This window comes from Gopherus evgoodei, chromosome 6 (genome assembly GCF_007399415.2).
Source record: "Gopherus evgoodei ecotype Sinaloan lineage chromosome 6, rGopEvg1_v1.p, whole genome shotgun sequence".
Classification (NCBI taxonomy): Eukaryota; Metazoa; Chordata; order Testudines; family Testudinidae; genus Gopherus; species Gopherus evgoodei.
In genome coordinates, this window is record NC_044327.1 from 25,366,459 (window position 1) to 25,387,767 (window position 21,309).

The window sequence follows — 21,309 nt, forward strand, 5'->3', positions numbered from 1 at the left end:
GTATGCTTAGTCAGGAAAGCTCTAGCTGAACCAACTTTTTCAGTATTACACTGCAACTTAGATGGCATTTCTCTTTGCCATCCCCCAAATGGAACAAGTATTTCCTAATTATGCAGCAAACAATCCAAAAACACAGAACAAGCAACCTTTGTCTGGGACATGACTTAAACTTAACTCACTACTAAAACAAAGTTTGTTAACATTGATTATCTGAACATGCCAGTTCATTAAAATTTTGAATCTCAAATGGGTTAAAATTAGAAATGGGCCCAAGATGCATTTGGATACAAACTTCCTTAAAGGTTGAGGGTGTCTGGATACTGGGCTTTGCTCTGCTCGGTTACAGAGATCAATATAGCGACCAGATATAGAGTTCAGACCCATCGTGTTGCACTAGCTTTATGTTGGTGTAATGTTACTCATTTCAGTGGAGTTACAACAGCATAAAAACTAGTGCAATGGAGCTGAAAATGAACTTCCCAAGCATTTGAAGGTGTTTGGATCCTTGAAAATGACACTGCTGTAAAATGACACTGTTGTACTGTAATCTTAGAAACAACTGTAGTGATTTCTGCACATTATCTTTTATTTAATGTGCATCCAGAATAATTTTCAGGTGACCCTCACTGGTGTAAAAGTGAGGGCTGCAGTGGGTAATAGACAAATCTTGGCCTATTAATGATGCTTTTATCTAGTTGGTTTTGAGGGCCACTCTCCCTTTTTAAGAAAAATGCCCCACCATCTGATTGCTTCACATGTGCCAGGATTAGGCAGAGTCAGTACCAGCAACAGGAGAGGGAGCAGAGGCTGCCTGAACATTAGCTCTGGCTACTGTTGCTTCTAACAGCAGCAGTTCAGAGATCTGCTGAGGGAGGTATTCTTTCATGATGCCATATGCTCCCAAGGCATCTGCTAGTGGGATTCTAAGAAGCATTTCACCCCCAAAAATATGTACATGCAGTGATGCCAGCCTCTGAGCTTTCTATCACTCCCCCGAGACCAGCCTTTCCACAGCTCTGCTCCCAGAGATGCTTTCATCAGCCACTGCTATTTCTCTCTCCCTTCCTAGCTTCATCTCAGAGTGGAGTTTCCTGGGCAAGAGGGGGTTGAGGAGGGGTAAACCAGGATAAAGTCACTCCCAGCAGTGGATGAAAAAGACCCCTGAAAGAAAGCTTGGTTATATAGCAGGCAGGCAGGGAAAGTTGAAAGCAGCTTGGCAACTGGCTTCAATACATACACATCCACCTCTCCATAGTCAGTTCCATTTGCCTGCCTCCTAACCTCAGGTCCAGCTCCTTTGGGTATTTGGGAGGGCAGGGAGTTTTTACTGACTGATGGTCCACAGACATCAGTATATTTATATAAAGGGAAGTATATGCTTCCAGCCACCCTTTAAGATGAAGAGTGAGATTTTCAAAGGAGTCACAGGGGACCGATCTCCACTGGAATTCAATGGCATTAGCTCACTTTACTCCTGCCACCACATCAACTTTGAAAATCCCAGCCAATGTTTTTGTTCCCCATCTTCCCAGTTCATACTATAATTATAATTTGGGTTTTAGACCTTTCATAAACCACTGCAAATTGGTGGATGCTGGTCAATCAAGGCCAGCTAAACTTAGCTCTGCGTGTGGATGAAAATCTGATTTACATATTCCACATGACTGAATAGACCCCAAGTGCACCCTTGCTTTCATTCATATTTCAGATATAGGTGATGTTGTTGCCATATGTCATTAACATCACACTTATTCCCAGTGATACTTTAGAACAGGACTAGGTTGAAAAGCTTTGAATTCATTTCAGACTTAACATCTATTTCTGGGTTGTTGTTTTTTTCGTTATTCCTTGCAACAACAAAAATTCTCCGAAATAATATTTAAATCCAAATCATAACATCTGCCATTCATATTGCTTTTACAAAGATGACATATTTACTCTGTGTCATCAAGTCTTATCATAACTAAATATCTTTATGACTATATGCATTTTCCAAAATCTAATGGCCATAAACTAGCAAACAAGGCATGGTTTCTGACCAAGCAAAATAACAGTTTGCTCTGCTTGAATCAACTGCAAGAACCCAGGGTGAAATTCTGGTCCAGTTGAAGTCAATTGGAAAACATCCAATAACTTCAATGGAGCCTGAATTTCAACCCCAGTTTCCAGTACATTTTTTCTCCCTGATACCTTTCAAACTCATAATATCTGTCTAACTAGTGGCCTTGTCTTACACCCTTGCTTTTCACCCTCCACTACCTCTGACTTCAATCAGAGCTGAGGGTGCATGACACCTCATAGGTTCAGAACACTTAGATAAGTGTGGATACAGTCTTCTTGACTGGTAGATTACGGATTTACTGCACCAAAACCACCTGCCACTGAGGTCTCTTTGGGTAACCTATTTCTGTAAAGCATTTGGGGGTATCTAGCATATTGAGTAACTCCCTGAGTAATATTTCCCAAAAGTAGATATCTGAGGATGTAGTAGACGAAACCCAGAAATTCCCCTAGCTCTCTTCCATAAAGACCTAATCATTTGTTAGTAGTTTGGTTTAGAGGTTTGGTGAGTTTTCTTCTCATAGATGCATTTTACCCTTTATTTGTGTCACTGCTTTCTCAAGTTGGTCAGGGAAAGACTAAATAACAACAGTATAAAGTTCATACTTCCCCAGGTAGGGAAAAAAAACTCTTTTAAGCATCAGAAATTGAACGAGAAAGCATGAAGTGCAGCCACTGCCACCTTTTGATTTTCCTCCCCCTTCTCAAGAGTTACTACATATATTGAAGGCAATTGTAAAAGATATATCAAGGGCTTTAGTTCTTTAATAGAAATAATTTTCATTTTCCAGTCCATGGATATCTTATTTCTTCCACCATTAATTCTACAATGTGGTCTCAATTATATCAGTAAAAATGTAGGAAACAGCCCATCCTGACCCAAATATTTCTGAATTAATAAATGTTCTTTATCAAACTATTATACAGATTAATGCACCACAACTTGCAGAATGATTAAAATGACCCTTTGTTACGAGAATCAGCAGCACAGACCCATAGAATTGTATTGCAACAAACTTCAATGTCATCCTGCATCCACACTTATCTGTTGTTGTTGCTGAATCTGACTGTGGATTTTGGAGGTTAAAATTGGGCAGTAATAGTAAATCAATGTTCCATTACTGAATGGGTCTTTCCAGGGAAATTTTATAGTTTAACTACATTTGATGTCATCTAGGACTGCGTCAAGGCGCTGATAGTCTTTACAACCAGCTCTTTTAAAGGAAAGACATTAATGGCTCAAGCAAGTGGTCTCTGCGTTTTGAATCCGATTATGATCAAAACAGAAAGAAAACAATGCTGTAAACAGGTTAAAAACTGATTAAAATAATGAAGAGTATTTCAGGCTTTAATTGTTTACTCAGCAGCAACCATGTCTTCCTTTGAATAACTTAATAAGAAGAACTAAGCCATTTGCATTCTTCTGAGGAAGAATTACTATTTTCCTGCTGTTGCAGATAATTTTCTTTTCTGGTCACTGATGCAATTAAAAACTCCCAATTATTGGACAAGGTTATTGAAAACACTTTCCTATATTGATCTACAATAGATGCCCAGAGTGAGGAATTACTTCTTGTTTTCCTTGCCCCTTGGAGTTCAGGTCACAGAAAACATATTCAGACAGTGGGGGTAGGGAAAAAGTGTGGTGACCACTTGCTGAATGAGCACTTTCTGTTGGCTGTTTTATGGAGAAGCAATGGCAACTCCATTACAGAATACTCTTTACCATGACTAAAAGAAAAGGGGAACGTATCTAGGGCTTGATCCATAAAGCCTGCTGAATTCAATAGAAAGACTTCAAATGACTTCAGTGGGCTTTGATTAAGTCCATACGGAGCAAATTGTAGATTTTCTGTCATGAAGATGTGGGGATATTATCTGCATCATTTACAACACCAATGAGTGTGGCCTCAAACCCTAGACAGATATAAAAATAATGATCATAATGATACCTCGCTCTTGCATGGTGCTTTTCTTCTAGAGATCCCAAAGCACTTCACAAAGGTGGTCAGGATCACTACCCCCAGTTTACAGACAAGGAAAATGCGGACATGTTAGATTAAGTTTAATGCAGACATAGAAGGAATCTACACTAGGCTGGCTAGAAGTAATACTAGCTCAAAAGAGATAAAATATTTAGTTGTTGTTTTTCTGAAATGAAGCCACTATACGCTGTTCTTTGGAGTATGGCACTTATATTGCTAATTGGTGACACACGGTTGTTTTCTCCTATGAGGTTTTTAATTTTGGAATACTGAGCACCAAGAAAATAGAGAATACTGCAAAGATTTCCTAACCACTGGTATTACAGTATGTGAGAAACAGGTAAAAAGACCACAAGGTAAGCCAAATGTTAAACAGCAGTACGAACTGCAATTTAGCATTTGTTACATCCTTAGCAAACAGCCCACTAATGAACCAGGCCTTTACTGCAGTTCATATCAATGGTGATTAAGCTTTTGCTGACAACTCGTTTTACTTTATGCACTTTTGCTTTATGCTTTACAATAGGCAAAGAATAAAATATTAACGCCAACAAAGATCAGACAGTTTGTGTGCTTTATTGAAACTTAATGTCTTTAATATCTTCTAATTTAAGAAATCAGATCTTTTTTTCCTCCCCCAGATGGTAATTCAGTCCAAAGATAAAATATCCAGACAACTAAACTCACTGAAATCAGTGCATTAGTGGGATGCAATCATTAAAATATTTTAATTAATAAAATAGAAACAGAAAGAATCAAAATAGAAATACTTTACCTCATCTAATTCCATTTCATCTGGACTTTCCCATGGTTTGATAAACTTTCCATGAGACTTCTTCAAAGGCACAATTACTATATAATAACCTCTGTAAAGGAAGTAATAGATAACAATGAGGTCTAAATCAAGTGAGTGGATAAGTCATAAGGGTTGGATGTGAGCTTAAAGCCAACTTCTCTGGAGAGAGAGAACTGTGCTGAAATAAAGGCAAATTTTGTACATGAAATGTTGTTACAACCTCCCAAAAAGTTTCTAAGAAAACTACTGAGGCTCTTGCAAACAAACAGATGATAAATTCTAGTGTACAACATTTGACAAACAAATGGCACTAATTACCTGCTTTTTCATCTAAACACATAAATATTTATATGAAACTATAATTATAATATTTTGTAATGCCTACATGGTTGACTGCAGTTTATTATCTCATTTTAAATGTAACAGGCATGGGATACTTGTGCCCTGCCAGCATTCTAAGCGTATGGAAACCAATAAGCTGAAACTTATTACAGGATTTTTCAAGAGCCCATTTACCATCACACTCTTCTCTCAATTTTCATGTATAATGGGAATGAGATGTTAACATAATGTATTTGCTGATCCTGCTACTATTATCATACTATAGTATTATATAGACATAATACAAAAATGGTCAATAATATATAGTAAGAAATAAACGGGTATGTATGGGGGAGTTATACATATAACTGAGAATTAAGAAATACAATATATATGTATAATGGGTAAGAGTGTGTGTGTGTGTGTGTGTATATATATATAAATACTGAGAATTAAGACATTATATACACACATACCCCAAGAATTAAAACATTATATATCTATAACAGACTTGTGTGTATATGTGTGTGTGTTATATAAAATGACAATTAAGAACATACTTTTATATATATATATACACACACACACAATTAAGAATTAAGATAACATTTTATATATAAACACACACAATGTCTTCTTAATTATCATTTCATATATATATATATATATATATATATATATATATATATATATATATATATATTTCATATATATATATATATATATATATAAAAAGACACACGTCCCCTTTACTTCTTACTATAAATTATCATTAACAAGTTCTGTAACTGCCTAAAATATAGTTCATTACAGTGGAATAGTAAACCCCACCAGTCAGCTTTCTTCACAGTCAGGACTTCAAAGCAAAATACATTCCCAATTTACTAGTCAAACATTTCCCTGAAAAACATCCTCTTCTCTTCTCCCATAAAGAATTTTCAGTAAATGACATTTTTCAGTATAATTGAGATGAAGCAGCATTTTTTATTTTTTGTTCCCGGATTGTCTCTTTCTCATTTGCTCCCACCAAACCAGAGTATATGTCAAGCAGGTCTATCCTTTCATATTAGTGTGCAGAACTGAGGAAATAGTGACAACAATAAATATTATATATTTTCTTAATATATTTGCCAAAAACACACTTATTCTTTGTTCCAATAGCAGAGAGGATAGGGAAGATTAGTTGCCTTCCTTTGCCCTGATGACAGATCTCATATTTAAGGTGCCTCCGTGACTAGTAATAGAAGCTGAAGGACCATGGACAATCTTCACCTATGCTGGCATGCCATTTTTTATGGCTTATTATCCATTTTCTTTCTGCCAGAGTGGCTGTCTGTTCATTTCTCTCATGGCTAGGAATACAGTTGAACAGCCTCCTCTGAAGCAATTAGTAAGAGAATCCATAACCATCCTTCTCCACAGTCCTATACAAGGAGCTCAGTCTAAACCAGCCTATGAAGTAATCGTCTCGATGGAGCTCCTTCAGTCTGCATTTCCCTTTTTGCAGCATGTGAAAACACTTCTAGAGATAAAGGAGTTCTACGCTCTAACGTGACTGCCCTTTTTTATTACCATACAATATGCTTAAATGTGTTAACATTTTCTTTTTTAAAAAATATCAAGGGCCTAATTTTCAAAGAGCATCCACAACTATAGTTGATACCAACAAGAAGTGTAGGTACTCAGCACTCTAAGTACCACAGACCCGTGAATGCTATTTACCAATCCCAGCCCATAAGAATTCTATCCTAGACTGGTAAAAGAAAACGTAGCATGAGTTTATAACAATGAGAGGGGGCTGACTAAATATCTGATCTTTTATGCAGATCTTTAAAATGGTGAAACAACCCTTTTTCTAGCAAATGTTATAGGCTCAGATTCTTCCAGCTTTACTTACATTGAGTGAAATCCTGGTTCTATTGAACTCATCAGCAAAACTTCCATTGACTTCACTAGGACCATAATTGCACCCAGTCAGCAGTACTGTACTCCCCAAATAGTCCCACTGATTAAATTGATTTCAATGGATCTACTGGGAGAGGAAGATACCGCTCAACTTGAGTATAAGCCTTACAAAATCTGGGCCTTGATGCTGGGTATGCATCTCCAAACTTTTGTATTTATTTATTTCACATGATTTCTTTGTTGTTTTATCAGTGACTCAACATAAAAACCAGGATACATGGAATACAACAAGATCAAAGCTAGCATTATAGTACATTTCTTCATAGAAATAACTATAAAAGATCATATTAAGGTAAGACTGAGGAGGCTTATATATAAGATGCTGGAAGTTATTAAAAATGCTGCAAATAAGATTTTCAGAAATAAATACGTAAGACGGGATTGTCCTTTCACAGACCAAATGGTTTTCACATGTTCTCTTAAAAATGTATCATCTTATTTGATCCTTCAAAAAAGGATGGATGATCCCATTTTCTATTCAGCTAGCTGTGCCTGCTTTGCTGAAACAGGAGTTATATAAATACTGAAGTATGAGTAGTAATAAATCCGTGGTTCCTGTACAGCCTTTGCAAACTGACTAATCCATCAGAAATAATAATTCATTCAAAGGGGAAGCAAGAAATTGAGGCTTTAACAAAGTAATTTTTACATTAAACTAAAAGACAGATCAAGCAGCAAGTCAACCATTTCAGACACCTTTAGTCTGGATCACCTTGTTTACTGGATAATTCTGTGAAACCATTTTTTGCCCTATCAAACATGATAGACTCCTGGTCACCATCACCACACCATTAAGAACAGTGCCAGTCAGAATATTTTGACAGAGGCTTAGTCAGATGACTTTTTGGGGAACTGCCAAATTTAACTCATTCATTCTATACAATGAAAGGGATTGTTCTTTGGGACACCACACTTATTTGTAAGCAAAGGTATCAACTTTGAAAAAAAAATGTAAGGTCTGATTCTGCAAAGAAACTGTGGTCTTGGAGGTACTAGGCTCCATATTCATATTGGACGGTTGTGTGTGCATTTGGCTTTATTCTAGCAATGACACAACTTTGCAAATGTTAACTGATTAATCATCACAACACCCTTTTGATGTAGAAAAGTATGTAGGCACCCTTTACTAGAGGGCCTCCGAACTTTACTGGGAGTGTTCCAGGGGAAAACTCTGTGTGCTGCAATCTAGCCTTAGAAACTACAACTCCCATGATGCCTTGGGGAAAGGTGGTGGGAGACTTCCTCATGCAGGGAGAGCAGGTGGTAGACTTCATTTTGGGAAGAGGATTGAGAGTGCTGCTGTGGAGCCCTGTCCATACCAGGAGCTGCTGCTAAAAGCCTACAAGGGCTTTGACTGAGCAGGGAGCTTCAAAGCTGTCAGTGGCTTCACTGGAGTCAGAGCAGAGACTGTTGCTGTGCCTAGAGCTGAAAAAGGTGGGCCTGCAGTGAAGGAGCTGAGAGTAATCCCCACTCTTGTTTGGAAAGTACTTGCAAGGGAAGGGGGCATAGCAGAGAGACTGAGTCTGAGGAGGAGCAGAGTGATCTTCCTACAGAGCCAGGACCCAGAGCTGCTGACATTTGGTGGAGCCAACTCAAATTTCAGAGAGGTTGTGTAGTTTTTTTATCTTGGCTGGACTGATGCACAGAACCAACAGAGTGTTGTCTCCAGCTGCAGAGCTTCCAGCATGCCCACATAAGTAAGAACCTAGGACTCTGAAATCCAGAGGAGTGTAAACTCTGGGGTGGGGTGAATGGTGGCAGTGTAAATGCCACTTACATGTTTCATTACTCTATAGTATATTTGTTCATTGATTTTATTCAACTGCTTCTGTGGATTTAAATTACTAATGACATTTATTCTTAGTCTGTTATACTCTGTTTCTTTAAGTTTTTAAGTAAATTAGTGTTAGCTCTAATTTAAGTATATTGGATGTATATTATTTATAATTGGTATTTGAGTTAGACCCATGCCACAGGTTATTATTGTTACTCTTTGAAGGGGTTCATTCCTGGAGGTTCCCAAGGCACGCCATTGAGTGTGTACAGGGGACAGCCAGGTGGAGGCACCGTCAATTTTAAATTCCTTTAGGAGTAAAGGGACTGCCGCAGAGGGATGGATAAAGGTTCCTATTTATTCAACATCACCACTCAGGATCTCCCTTAATGTCAACATGAGGCACCCAGGCACACAAGTGAGTGTTGCCTGCTCCTGAGTAACCCAGGGAAGAAACGGGGGTGTCATAAACAGATAGTTAAGGGGAGGGCTTTGGAGCTCCAGAGGGAGGCCCACCAGCAGGTCCTGGAATTAGCAAAGGTTAAGCCAAATGTACCAGCCAACCCTAACAACCCTTCTCCAGGTACTGTTTCCCATCCCAGAAAATTCCCCACCTACAAGGCAGGTGATGATACTGATGCCTTCTTAGAAAATTTTGAAAGGACCTGCCATGGGTACAACGTCTCTACAGATCAGTACATGATAGAGCTGAGGCCACAGCTCAGTGGACCCTTAGCAGAGGTGGCGGCTCAAATGCCTAAGGAACACATGAATGATTATGAACTTTTTCAAACCAAGGCCAGAATCAGAATGGGGCTAACACCTGAGTATGCCTGTCGGCGGTTCAGAGCCCTAAGGTGGAAACCAGATGTGTCATTTACCCGACACGCCTACCACATTGGAAAGAAATGGAATGCCTGGGTATCAGGAGCAAATGTTAAATCTCTGGAAAAGCTGTCCCTCCTAATGCAAATGGAGCAGTTCTTAGAGGGTGTTCCTGAGGAAATAGAAAGGTACATCCTAGATGGGAAACCCAAAACTTTAACCGAGGTGGGGCAGATTGGCACCAGATGGGTGGAAGTGGCAGAAAAGAAAATAGCTACTAGCAAGGGGAGCGAATAGCACAGGGGGCAAACCGAAAATAAACCCTATCACCGAGGGCAACCCAAGACCCCACCTACAACCCAAGGAAAGCCCCAGACACCCTATTGTCCCACCTCGCCAGTCTCCAGCAACCCACCTCAACCCAGTGACCAGTCAGCTGGGCGATGTTTTAAATGTAATGAACTGGGACATATAAAGGCCAACTGCCCCAAGAACCCCAACCGAGTGCAGTTCATTACACCACCATCATACCACAGATCCCCAGGCCCAGATCCCTCTCAAATACCCTGGGAGCGAAGGGAAACCTTGAGAGTGAGCGGAAAGAAGGTTATTGCGTGGACAGACACAGGGGCACAAGTGTCAGCTATCCACAAATCCTTAGTGGACCCCAAATTCATCAGCCCAGAGGCCCAAGTGACCATTTATCCATTCATGTCAAAATCTGTAAACTTGCCTATAGCTGAACTGCCTGTCCAGTACAAAGGCTGGTCAGGAATGTGGACTTTTGCAGTCTATGACAATTATCCCATCCCCATGCTACTGGGGGAGGACTTAGCCAACCAGATAAAGCAAGCCAAGAGGGTGGGAATGGTTACACGCAGCCAAGCCAGGCAAGCTTCCAGACCCATCTGTGTTCTTGAGCCATCCACAAGGGCCCTGTCTGTGTTACCAGAGACCCAGTTAGAGGTGGTGGACCCGGATCCCCTGCCAACGACTGCAACAGCCACAGTGCATCCAGTCCCAGAACCAGAACTGGAAAAGCAACCAGCACCAGAACCGTTGCCAGCACTTACGCCAGCGCTTGCAAACCCATCTACCACTCCAACGCCAGAGGGCACCAGCGGGCCTGAACTGGCAGAAGCAGCAGACAACCCTACCCAAGAGGCTCAGCCAGAGCCTGAAATATCGCATAGTGCACCAGCGGAAAGCGGTTCACCATCAACGAAAACAACCCCATCACCTACATCGCTTCCAGAAGGACCAAGCCCAAGTCCACAGTCTAAGGAGGAACTGGTGTCTTCAGCCTCAAGGGAACAGTTCCAGACTGAGCAGGAAGCAGATGACAGCCTTCAGAAAGCTTGGATGGCGGCACGGAGCACCCCACCATCTCTCAGTTCTTCTAACCGATCCCGGTTTGTTGTAGAACAAGAAGGGCCATTCACGGTCCAAGAGCGCCTGGGAGCTGTTAACTATCTCATAGCATTTCCCACCTCAACCCTAAAGCCTAAAGTGTACCATGTTAATTCTCTCAAGCCCTTTTATTCCAGAGACTTAAAGGTTTGTCAGTTTACAGCCCAGGGAGAAGATGACGCTTAGTGGCCTGAAGATGTCTAGTATGAAGGAAAAAGTGACGGTGGCGTGCAAGAGGTGAACCTCTCCACAACCTTGGAACATCTGCAGCGGCAACAGATCAAGAAGCTGTGCACTAGTTTCGCCCCATTGTTCTCAGCCACCCCAGGACGGACTGAATGGGCATACCACTCCATTGACACAGGTAATGCTCACTCCATTAGAACCCCACCCTACCGGGTGTCTCCTCATGCCCAAGCTGCTATAGAACGGGAGATCCAAAACATGCTACAGATGGGTATAATCCGCCCCTCTACCACTGCATGGGCATCTCCAGTGGTTCTGGTACCCAAACCAGATGGGGAAATACGCTTTTGCCTGGACTACTGTAAGCTAAATGCTGTAACTCGTCCCAACAACTATCCAATGCCACGCACCGATGAGCTATTGGAGAAATTGGGACATGCCCAGTTCATCTCCACAATAGACTTAACCAAGGGGTACTGGCAAGTACCGCTAGATGAACCCACCAAAGAAAGGTCAGCCTTCGTCACCCATGCAGGGGTGTATGAATTTAATGTGCTTCCTTTCGGGCTGCAAAATGCACCTGCCACTTTCCAAAGACTTGTAGATGGTCTCCTAGCAGGATTGGGAGAATATGCAGTTGTCTACTTCGATGATGTGGCCATTTTTTCTGATTCATGGGTAGAACACCTGGAACACCTGGAAAAAGTCTTTGAGCGCATCAGGCAGGCAGGACTAACTGTTAAGGCTAAAAAGTATCAAATAGGCCAAAACAGAGTGACTTACCTTGGACACCAGGTGGATCAAGGAACAATAAACTCCCTACAGGCCAAGGTGGATGCTATCCAAAAGTGGCCTGTCCCAAAGTCAAAGAAACAGGTCCAATCCTTCTTAGGCTTGGCCAGGTATTACAGGCGATTTGTTCCACACTACAGCCAAATCGCTGCCCCACTAACAGACCTGATCAAAAAGATCCAGCCGAATGCAGTTAAGTGGACTAATGACTGTCAGAAGGCCTTTATCCAGCTCAAGGCGACACTCATGTCTGACCCTGTGCTAAGGGCCGCAGACTTTGACAAACCATTCCCAGTAACCACAGATGCATCTGAGCGTGGCGTGGGAGCAGTTTTAATGCAGGAAGGACCGGATCAAACCTTCCATCCTGTCGTGTTTCTCAGCAAGAAACTGTCTGAGAGGGAAAGCCACTGGTCAATCAGTGAAAAGGAATGCTACGCCATTGTGTATGCCCTGGAAAAGCTATGCCCATATGTTTGGGGACGGCGTTTCCAGCTACAAACAGACCATGCTGCGTTAAAGTGGCTTCATACTGCCAAGGGAAACAACAAAAAACTTCTTGCGTGGAGTTTAGCTCTCCAAGATTTTGATTTTAACATTCAACACATTTCAGGAGCTGCTAACAAAGTAGCTGATGCACTCTCCCGTGAAAGTTTCCCAGAATCAACTGGTTAAAAATTGTCCTTAAAATGTGAAAAGTCTTGTAGTTTTACATAATTAGTAGCATATGTAAAGTGCATGTGTTTTATTAATCTGTTTATTCTAAAGTTCTAGGAAGAAATCACCGCCCGTGTGGTTCCACACTATCTGAGATTTGGTAGGCGTGTCATAAACAGATAGTTAAGGGTTAATGTCTCTTTTACCTGTAAAGGGTTAAGAAGCTCAGTAAACCTGGCTGACACCTGACCAGAGGACCAATCGGGGGACAAGATACTTTCAAATCTTGGTGGAGGGAAGTCTTTGTGCTGTTTGTGTGGTTTGTTGTTCGCTCTTGGAGCTAAGAGGGGCCAGACATACATCCAGGCTTTCCCAGTCTTTCTGAATCAGTCTTTCATGTTTCAAAATAGTAAGTAATAGCCAGGCAAGGCAGATTAGTCTTATGTTTGTTTCCTCAACTTGTAAATGGTGTTTTTGCTGGAAGGATTTTTACCTCTGTTTGCTGTAACTTTGAATCTCAGGCTGGAGAGGGTGTCCCTCTAGTCTATATGAATCTGAGTATCCTGTAAAGCATTTTCCATCCTGATTTTACAGAAATAATTTTTACTTTTTCTTTCTTTAATTAAAAGCTTTCTTTTTAAGAACCTGATTGATTTTTCCTTGTTTTAGAATCCAAGGGATTGAGTCTGAACTCACCAGGCATTGGTGGGGGAAGAGGAGGGGGATGGTTAATTCCTCTTTGTTTTAAGATCCAAGGAGTTTGGATCTGTGTAAGCCTCTCAAGGCAACCCAGGGAGGGGAGAGCCTGGGGGGAAAAGGAGGGGGATGGTTAATTTCTCCTTGTTTTAAGACCCCAGGGGTTTGGGTCTTGGGTTCCCCAGGGAAGGTTTTGGGGAAACAGTAAATGTGCCAGACACTTACTTCAGGCTGGTGGCAGTGTACCAAATTTAAGCTAGTAATTAAACTTAAAAGTAATCATACAGGTCCCCACTTCTTGAATTCTAAAGTTCAAAGTGGGGAAAAAACCTTGACAGGGGGTTACAATATTATTATCCCAAAATTATAATTGGGGAAACAGAGGCAGAAAAGATAAGGCCAAAGCTGTCACACTTAGGTGCTCAAAATTAGGCACCGGAATAAGTGACTGGAGAGTTCCCTCCACCCCATTGCCTTCAATAGGATGAGTGCTCAGCTCCTTTGAAAACCAGGCCACTTTTAGTTAGGTGTGCTTATATTTGAAAATTTTGGCCTAAGTGATTTGAACAAGGTCATAGGGAGAGTCAGGGACAGAGCTGGGATTGCAATATATGATTCCCTTGTTCAGTGCTGTGCGTAATCCACTGGGACGCAGCTTGCAACACCCCCCCCCCCACCACCAATAGCCTGGGTAACCATAAATTGTTCTGGAATCTCTCTAAAATTCAAACCAGATTTCATAGTTCCCAAAGTCCAGCTTTGTGCAGCTGTAGAGAAAGGCCCTGAAAATCTTTGTTCATATCTAGCATGTTCCGTGCTGTCTTTGGAAAGAAAAGGGCTAAAATCTTACTTTAATAAAAATAAAAGCTGAGATTTGCCTCTGGCTTTGCAGGCCTGAAAGGCCAGCTGTACCCTCAATGCAGTGAGAGGGAAGGTTAGCACACTGTTTAAAATATAGTACAGAGAAAAAGAATAGCACTCCTCATATGCCCTTCCATACATCCTAATAGCTTTCCCTATTTCTTAGGAATATCTTAGGTCCATCAACCCTCTTCAGCCCTATTGGCATTTAAAAAAAAGTTGGAGAAGTGTAGTTTCTTGGCTATGATTTCCCTTTTACCATAGGCTACCGCTATTCACCTAATGGAATAAAATCAAATTCCTAAATCAATATATTGAGGTAGTCAGTTCAGATTACAGTGTTTATTCCTTTTTTCTATTGTAAGCCATTAGATGGGTACAAACCTCTTCTTAATTTTGTTATTTTGAACAGATCTAACTGTATAGCTTTTAAGTTACACATAACATTTCATTATCCATTTTATTTTTAAATACACATTTTGTGTTTAATCCAAATATTTGCCTCAACGATAGCTGTTGATTCCTTCAACCTGCCCAGCCACAACCTTAAGACGATTTTTAATTTCATGTGGTCAGTAATTACAGTCGTTAAAAAAGTGGTCTCCTCAAAATTAAGAGAAAATCAGCTGAGAGTACAACTTTGCACACTAATGTGTTCTGGCTGAGTATGTGAACAAGTTACTTGGGCTATCACAGATTAAATTTATCATATGCATTGACTAGTGGAATGCTACCATTAAATGATAACCATTCATTTCCCTTCACATTCATAAATTTCTATCAAAGCACACAACGCAAGGTGAGTCTTTCTTGTCTAACACTCTCTGTCATGCTTTCCAAGTGTCAGACTGCCACACACAACCTTGATTAGCCAATCAGACTGCTGCACACACACAAGCAATGTTAAAGTGGAGTACACATAAGGTAGGTTGCAGAATGACACTAACTAGATCTATAAGGAATATCTATGCAGCACTGACAGTTATTTGGGGAAGCAATCCTATGTCAGCTGCCATGTTGTCAGAACATTCACTGTAAAACCAGGGCTCTGGTAACATACAAGACAGGCTAAGTGGGTCAACAGAAGATGCAAAACACTTGAAGGGATTGCTTAACTGTTTGTTTTCTTTGGGACACAGGCCTTGCATAATTTCCCACCTTTACTTGGCAGGGATTCATAAGCAGGCACAGCAACTTTCAGTCAGAAATACTGTTTTTAGTAAGTACACAAATTTTGGCAAAATGCCAGAAATACATTACCTGAAGCAGAACTGGTGAAAAGACATCCATTTAGCTCTGGATATGAATATTTTTGCACAGCTCTATTACAATATCTACTCATTCCCATTATAAGACACTGAAGAATGAAAGTTATGTTCCCCAACTTCTTTAACAAATTAGGGTGTGACTAAGAAATTGCACCCATGTCCCATTAGTGTTAATTTAAAATGCACTATAGTAAACCCATTATCAGTTTTTCCTTTTGCCTAATTAACATTAATGCAGGATTCTCCATATTTAGTAATCCTACCATATTAGGATAGACAGAATCATGGTAGCGCAATGTTAATCACATACAAATGGCAACTGTAAAAAGTTTAATGGTGATTACTCTACAAGATGGTTCTTCCCTCCCAGACACAACAGCTATTATTATCTCCTTAAACTCTAAGAATTCAAGTTATATTTAACAGATAGGGACTGCTTCTAAGCTTTAAACCATTTTATTGTATGCAACTTTATTTCCTAATGAACTTACTTTTCTATCTTACGGAGGTCTCGAAGCCTAGTGAGGGTGTGGTTTTGTGGCTTCCGCAATGGGAGAGTGCCAAAAAGAACAGATTGGGTTCCACAAGACATCCAGCCCCCTCAGTATATCCAGGGTAGGTTGGACATCTTGTGGGATTTGGCATGAGATTTGGAGCCATGATAGGCGCTCTGTGCTCAGGGCCACTTTTTGTTTGCTAGTTACCAGCCGTCAGCACCTCCTTCCTCCCTTATCTAGGTTGCTGAGGGCTAAACTAATAAGTGCTTTGTGGCTAAGGGATAAGCTGGTACCTGCTTTTTTCCCCATACCACAGACTGACCAAGGTTGTTTGGGTCTTTCACCTTCCTTGCAGCAAAACCTAGAGGTTGGCTTTTGAGCAAGCAGAGGGCTGGGATTCTCGCCCTCCTGGAGGTCACAGTTGGAACTTAAGTGAGAGTCATTTAGTTGGCACAACTTTTGGCATTTGCTCAGTGCAGGAACTTGCTGATGTCGGCTCCAGATCCAAAGAAGTAACATAGTGGGCATCCCAACAACATCTCCTTATGAGATGGGGGCATTGGGTCTTACCCTGGGGGTGCAAATGTGAACCAGGGGCCGAGACACTATGCCGGGGTACCGCCCTGCTGATGTGCTTGATGGCGGTGCTCTCTGGGAGTGGAGATCCCTTCTCACCACAACCCTCAGAAGTGGGAGCAAGAGAAACCATCCAGGTTACATTCTAGTGTAATGATTGGCTCCCTCTGTCAGCAAACACTTCTCTATTTCCTTACTTGCACCTGATTGCCAGGAGCTGGGATTGTACAACAGGGGATGGATCACCTGATAATAGCCCTGTTCTGTTCATTCCCTCTGAAGAAACTGGCCCTGGTCACTGTCGGAAGGCAGGATACTGGGCTAGATGGAGCACTGGTCTGACCTAGTATGGCCGTTCTTATGTTCTTACCTGGATATTACTTAACTTCATTCTTGCCTATATAATTAGTTCATTCAAAGTATTGTACAAAGTATTGTAATAGCCTTTTAAGCCTCCACTAGTCCTTGCAGTGACTGAGGCTTGATATTGCAAGTTGTTTCAGTGGGAATTGGTGGCACAAATGTAACTGAAGGCATAAGTTGGCCTGCAATATCTTATTACTTGTAATGATTCATGATAAGGACAGTTACAGTTTGCAGGGATGACTGTGAAATAAAAATACATCATTTTACGTCTAAACTGATAAGTGAGCACCTTTGATCTAGAAAATACTATGAGACAATAAACACATAACCCAAAATGCCATTTTTACATAATCAAATTGCACTTTAATACTGTATAAAACAAAACCCTGAGGATGGTTGATAATTTTCCATCAAAAAACCATTTTTGATGGCAAATTGGATTTTTGACTAAATGAACATTTCTATTAAAAGTGTTTACTTTCTACAGAAAATTTCAGCTTTTTGTCAAAAACAAAAACAAACAAACAAAAAAACCCAGGAAGCTCTTGGCTGAAAACTTCCTGTCTGAAAACTTTTTTTTTTTTTTTTTGGTTTTTCAATGAAAAGGGGGGAAGGTTGTCTTTCTCAAAAATTTCCAAAAGGAAGAATTAATCTTTTATGACCAGCTCTACAAAATCCCTTTTCTAGGCTGTGTCATGGAGTCAAAAGGAAATGATAGTTTAAAAGTGCTGACTTGAGACCATAATGGTGCTGAATTGTTAGTTCCAGAACAGGGGATTCAATTACAGACTTGCATTCCCATAATTTCTACCTATGATGCTTTCGTTAACCATGTGTGAATATCTATCTTATGCCAATCAGATTCCAGGAGAGCCTAAAATGATTAGATTGTATTCTGTGTTTGTATATCACCTATCTGAATGGTCCAAGACTAGGGCTCCTGGGCACTATGGTAATATAAATAAATAATAATGATGATGATAATTAATAGATGAAAAATTCACTGAAATATTCCATTTTATACCTTTTGGGGATTAACAAGAGTTAATTTTGGGATATAGGAAACTTGCCATTCTCACTAACTGCAGAATCTTTACTCACTTTATATTCTCATTTGCAGGTACTTCAGGAAGTTCCACAGTTATCATCCCATCTAAGTTGGTCTTCCCAATGAAGACTGGCTTGGTGCGCAGTACATCTGGTGCAGTCTTTGCTGTAACCCTATGCTGAAGACCTCCAGCACTGTTCCCCCTATTCGTCAGAACAAAGGAATACGATGTCTCTGGCTTCAAGTTAGTGATAAGTTTCTGAGTGGCTCGACCATCCACCTCAACCACCATTTTCCCATCATCGTAAAGGATCTAATAGATACAAAAATTCAAGGCCTTTAGTCATTGGGGGGAAAAAAGTTGTAAAATGTTGGTATTGATACACTGAAAACATAAATGAACCCAGCCATAAATTTAAAATGCTAATTGGCAGCATTTTATGGTAAAAAATGTTATTGATAACGGCATGTCAATCTAATTCTCTTTTTCCAGCGAAAATAATTATTTAAAATAAAGTGTCCTCTATTACAATGTACATGGTACTAGAGATGTCTTTGTTAACATGCTTAAAATTCTTATGATGCTGATACAAATGAGCTGAGCATTTAACATGCTGTTTACATCAAGGCTGTTCTGCAGACTTGTGTTTACTGTAGATCTACTCATCCTTAAAGGTTCCTTGTTTTCTGAACCAGTTTTCATATTCACAAAAGTTCATAACATACTGCTCTTTGCTGACCTTTCCCAGTGGTGAGCAATAAGTGCTTAAATGGTGCAGAAGAAATAATAGGCAAGACTGCACTTACACAAATCTGTTTGACCATATTATAAATAATTGGAATGCAAGAGTTAGAAACCAGATAGGTTTCTTTTTTAAAGAACAGGTCAAAGGAGTAAAGAAGATCACATTCTGTTACATACAATACAGAGCAGAAGCTTTAAAAGAAAATTAATATTTTTAATTCCTCTGTTTAGGAAGACCTGTTGCACCACACTATAAACAAACAAAGAATTCACAGAATGTGTAATATCTAATACCAGTCAAAGTTTGGAATGCTGCCACTGCACTAATGCTAAGGTGGAAAGTTCACATTGCCAAAGGACTGATTTTAATTGCTTGGGTCAATATTGCTGATTAGCATACACTTCTAAATACAGCAGAACCAAAAAAAATAACCACCTGCTCAGTAAATTGCTTAAGCAGCTGAACTATATCCTCCAATTTTATCCTTGATGTCTTACAAATTAGAAAACAACTTACTTTGAAAGGCATGGCAGAATTGTAATTCTCTGGAATCTCCCAAGACAGTAATACTGACGTCTTCATTACTGCTTTTACATGAAAATTTTTTGCAAACACTGCTGGAAAAGGAAAAATAATGTATTTAAACTACATCTTGAACCTTATCTCCTATCGCTTGTCCACCACTACCAATAAGCATTAAGGATAAAAAGAATAGAAATGCAAATCTCTGACTTGCTTAAGACAATCATTTAAATACCTCATTCTTACGAAGTTCATTCATCTAATACCATCTCAGTATGTTATATTTTTCCTTACCTGAAAATACTGGGCAGATGTTAGCCAGACTTGCTTGACATGGGGTAATTGGATTCTAAGGTATCCAAAACATATTAAGATTTACATACTTTACCTTTTGTGTTGGTCGAACCTATCTACATGAATGGGCGGGTCAGTTTATTTACAGCTTCAAAAACACTGATATCCAAAGACCGACATTCCTTTAAAGGACAACGCCATAAGCAGACAAATCCTACCTTGATCCACGGGCAGTGTCCTGAACTGGACACTTGGACTATATGGACCAGGCCCTTTGCTTGTGTGGGCACGTACTTTTACATCATATGTAGTATCTGGTTTTAAGCCAGAAAGTGTCATAGCGGTATCAGCGGGAACAATGGGGAGCTCAACTGGGTGGTGTGCAACATTGATATCTCTGTACAGCAGGGTGTATTTGGTGATAATGCCATTTCGCTCTGCTAAGACTGGTGGCTGCCAAGTTAATTGGACCGACGTAGAGGTGGAGCTTTCCGAATGGAGGTTCTGAGGGAATCCATTGGGTACCTCTTCTGGAATAGAAATCTCTTTTACCATCTCCTCCCCATAGCCCACTTTATTTCTAGCTGAAAGCCTGAAGAGATAAGAAGCTCCTTTGTGAATGTCTGTGGCTGTGAAGTGGTCTTCTTTCTCTGAGAACTCCAGCGTTGTAAACATATCCAAGTCTTTGCGACCAAACTTCAGGCGGTAACCCTGCAGGAGGCCAAAGGTATCGACAGGAGGGTGCCACTGAATAAGAGCCGTGTTCATCTGTGTGTGGCTAATCACAAGCCGAGGTTTTCCTGGAACTGTAGCACAATGTTATTTAATGATGATAAATATAAACGGAAATGTGCATTTAATTCTTGAGGCTTTTTAAATAGGAATACAGCTGTATTTGCTTTTCCCTCACTCTTTGTTCCTCAAATAACTATCTTATAAAAGTTCAGAAATAACCTCTTTCTTCTGCACTATTCAGTCATACAGTATAATAGACTTGGATAGCTAAGCTAGCCATTATTTGTTGTTCCCCCTACCCATTTTCCAAATACAGAGAAAAGTATAAACATTCAGGGATACAGAATGTATGAACACAAGTGAGGTAAAATACTATCCATCTTTGCTTACAAGTACTCGCTTGTGAAAAGGAGTGTTGTCATAAGCATTCATTAATATAATCCAGGGAAAAACATTTCCATTTCTGTAAGTAAAAAAAAATATCGAGAAATTACAGGTTCCTCACTATGCCTAACATATCTATTACCATTATTATTATTTTTGTGGGGGGAGGGGAATACACCTATGATAGAAGGTAAGTCAGCTGGACTTTCTTCTTAGCAATCCTAGCATACCACCATTAGGAATCCTATCTACCTACCTTAGGTACTTATATGTCATCTGTGACTATAGTGTATTTGAGTGCCTTGCAATCTTTTTTGTATTTATCCTTTCAATGTCCCTGTGAGATTGGGAAGTACTATTATCCTCAGTTTACGGATGGGGAACTGAGATACAGACAAACCAAGTGACTTGTCCAAGATCACACAGGAAGTCTACGGTGAAGAAGGTATTTAATCATGAGCTGCCCAAATCAGAGGCTGGCATCCTAGCCACTGGACTATTCGTCCTCCTAGGTACTGCTTATCAGCCCTTCATTCACATGTGT

General features: G+C 40.2%; 1 protein-coding gene across 42 annotated transcripts in view; it reads right to left on the reverse strand.

Annotated features, from left to right (window-relative positions):
* PTPRD (protein tyrosine phosphatase receptor type D) overlaps nt 1-21,309 on the reverse strand; it is a 1,707,428-nt gene that overhangs the window by 131,987 nt on the left and 1,554,132 nt on the right. For 19 of the 42 annotated variants that reach the window (XM_030566315.1, XM_030566314.1, XM_030566301.1 and 16 more), the window contains 4 exons: nt 19,865-20,452; nt 19,347-19,447; nt 18,138-18,397; nt 4,822-4,912 (listed from right to left, as the gene is read on the reverse strand). In XM_030566315.1, coding sequence (XP_030422175.1) covers nt 4,822-4,912; nt 18,138-18,397; nt 19,347-19,447; nt 19,865-20,452 — 1,040 coding nt within the window. The remainder of the gene's footprint in view (nt 1-4,821; nt 4,913-18,137; nt 18,398-19,346; nt 19,448-19,864; nt 20,453-21,309) is intronic. The other 23 variants (XM_030566329.1, XM_030566317.1, XM_030566309.1 and 20 more) reach the window with 3 other exon arrangements.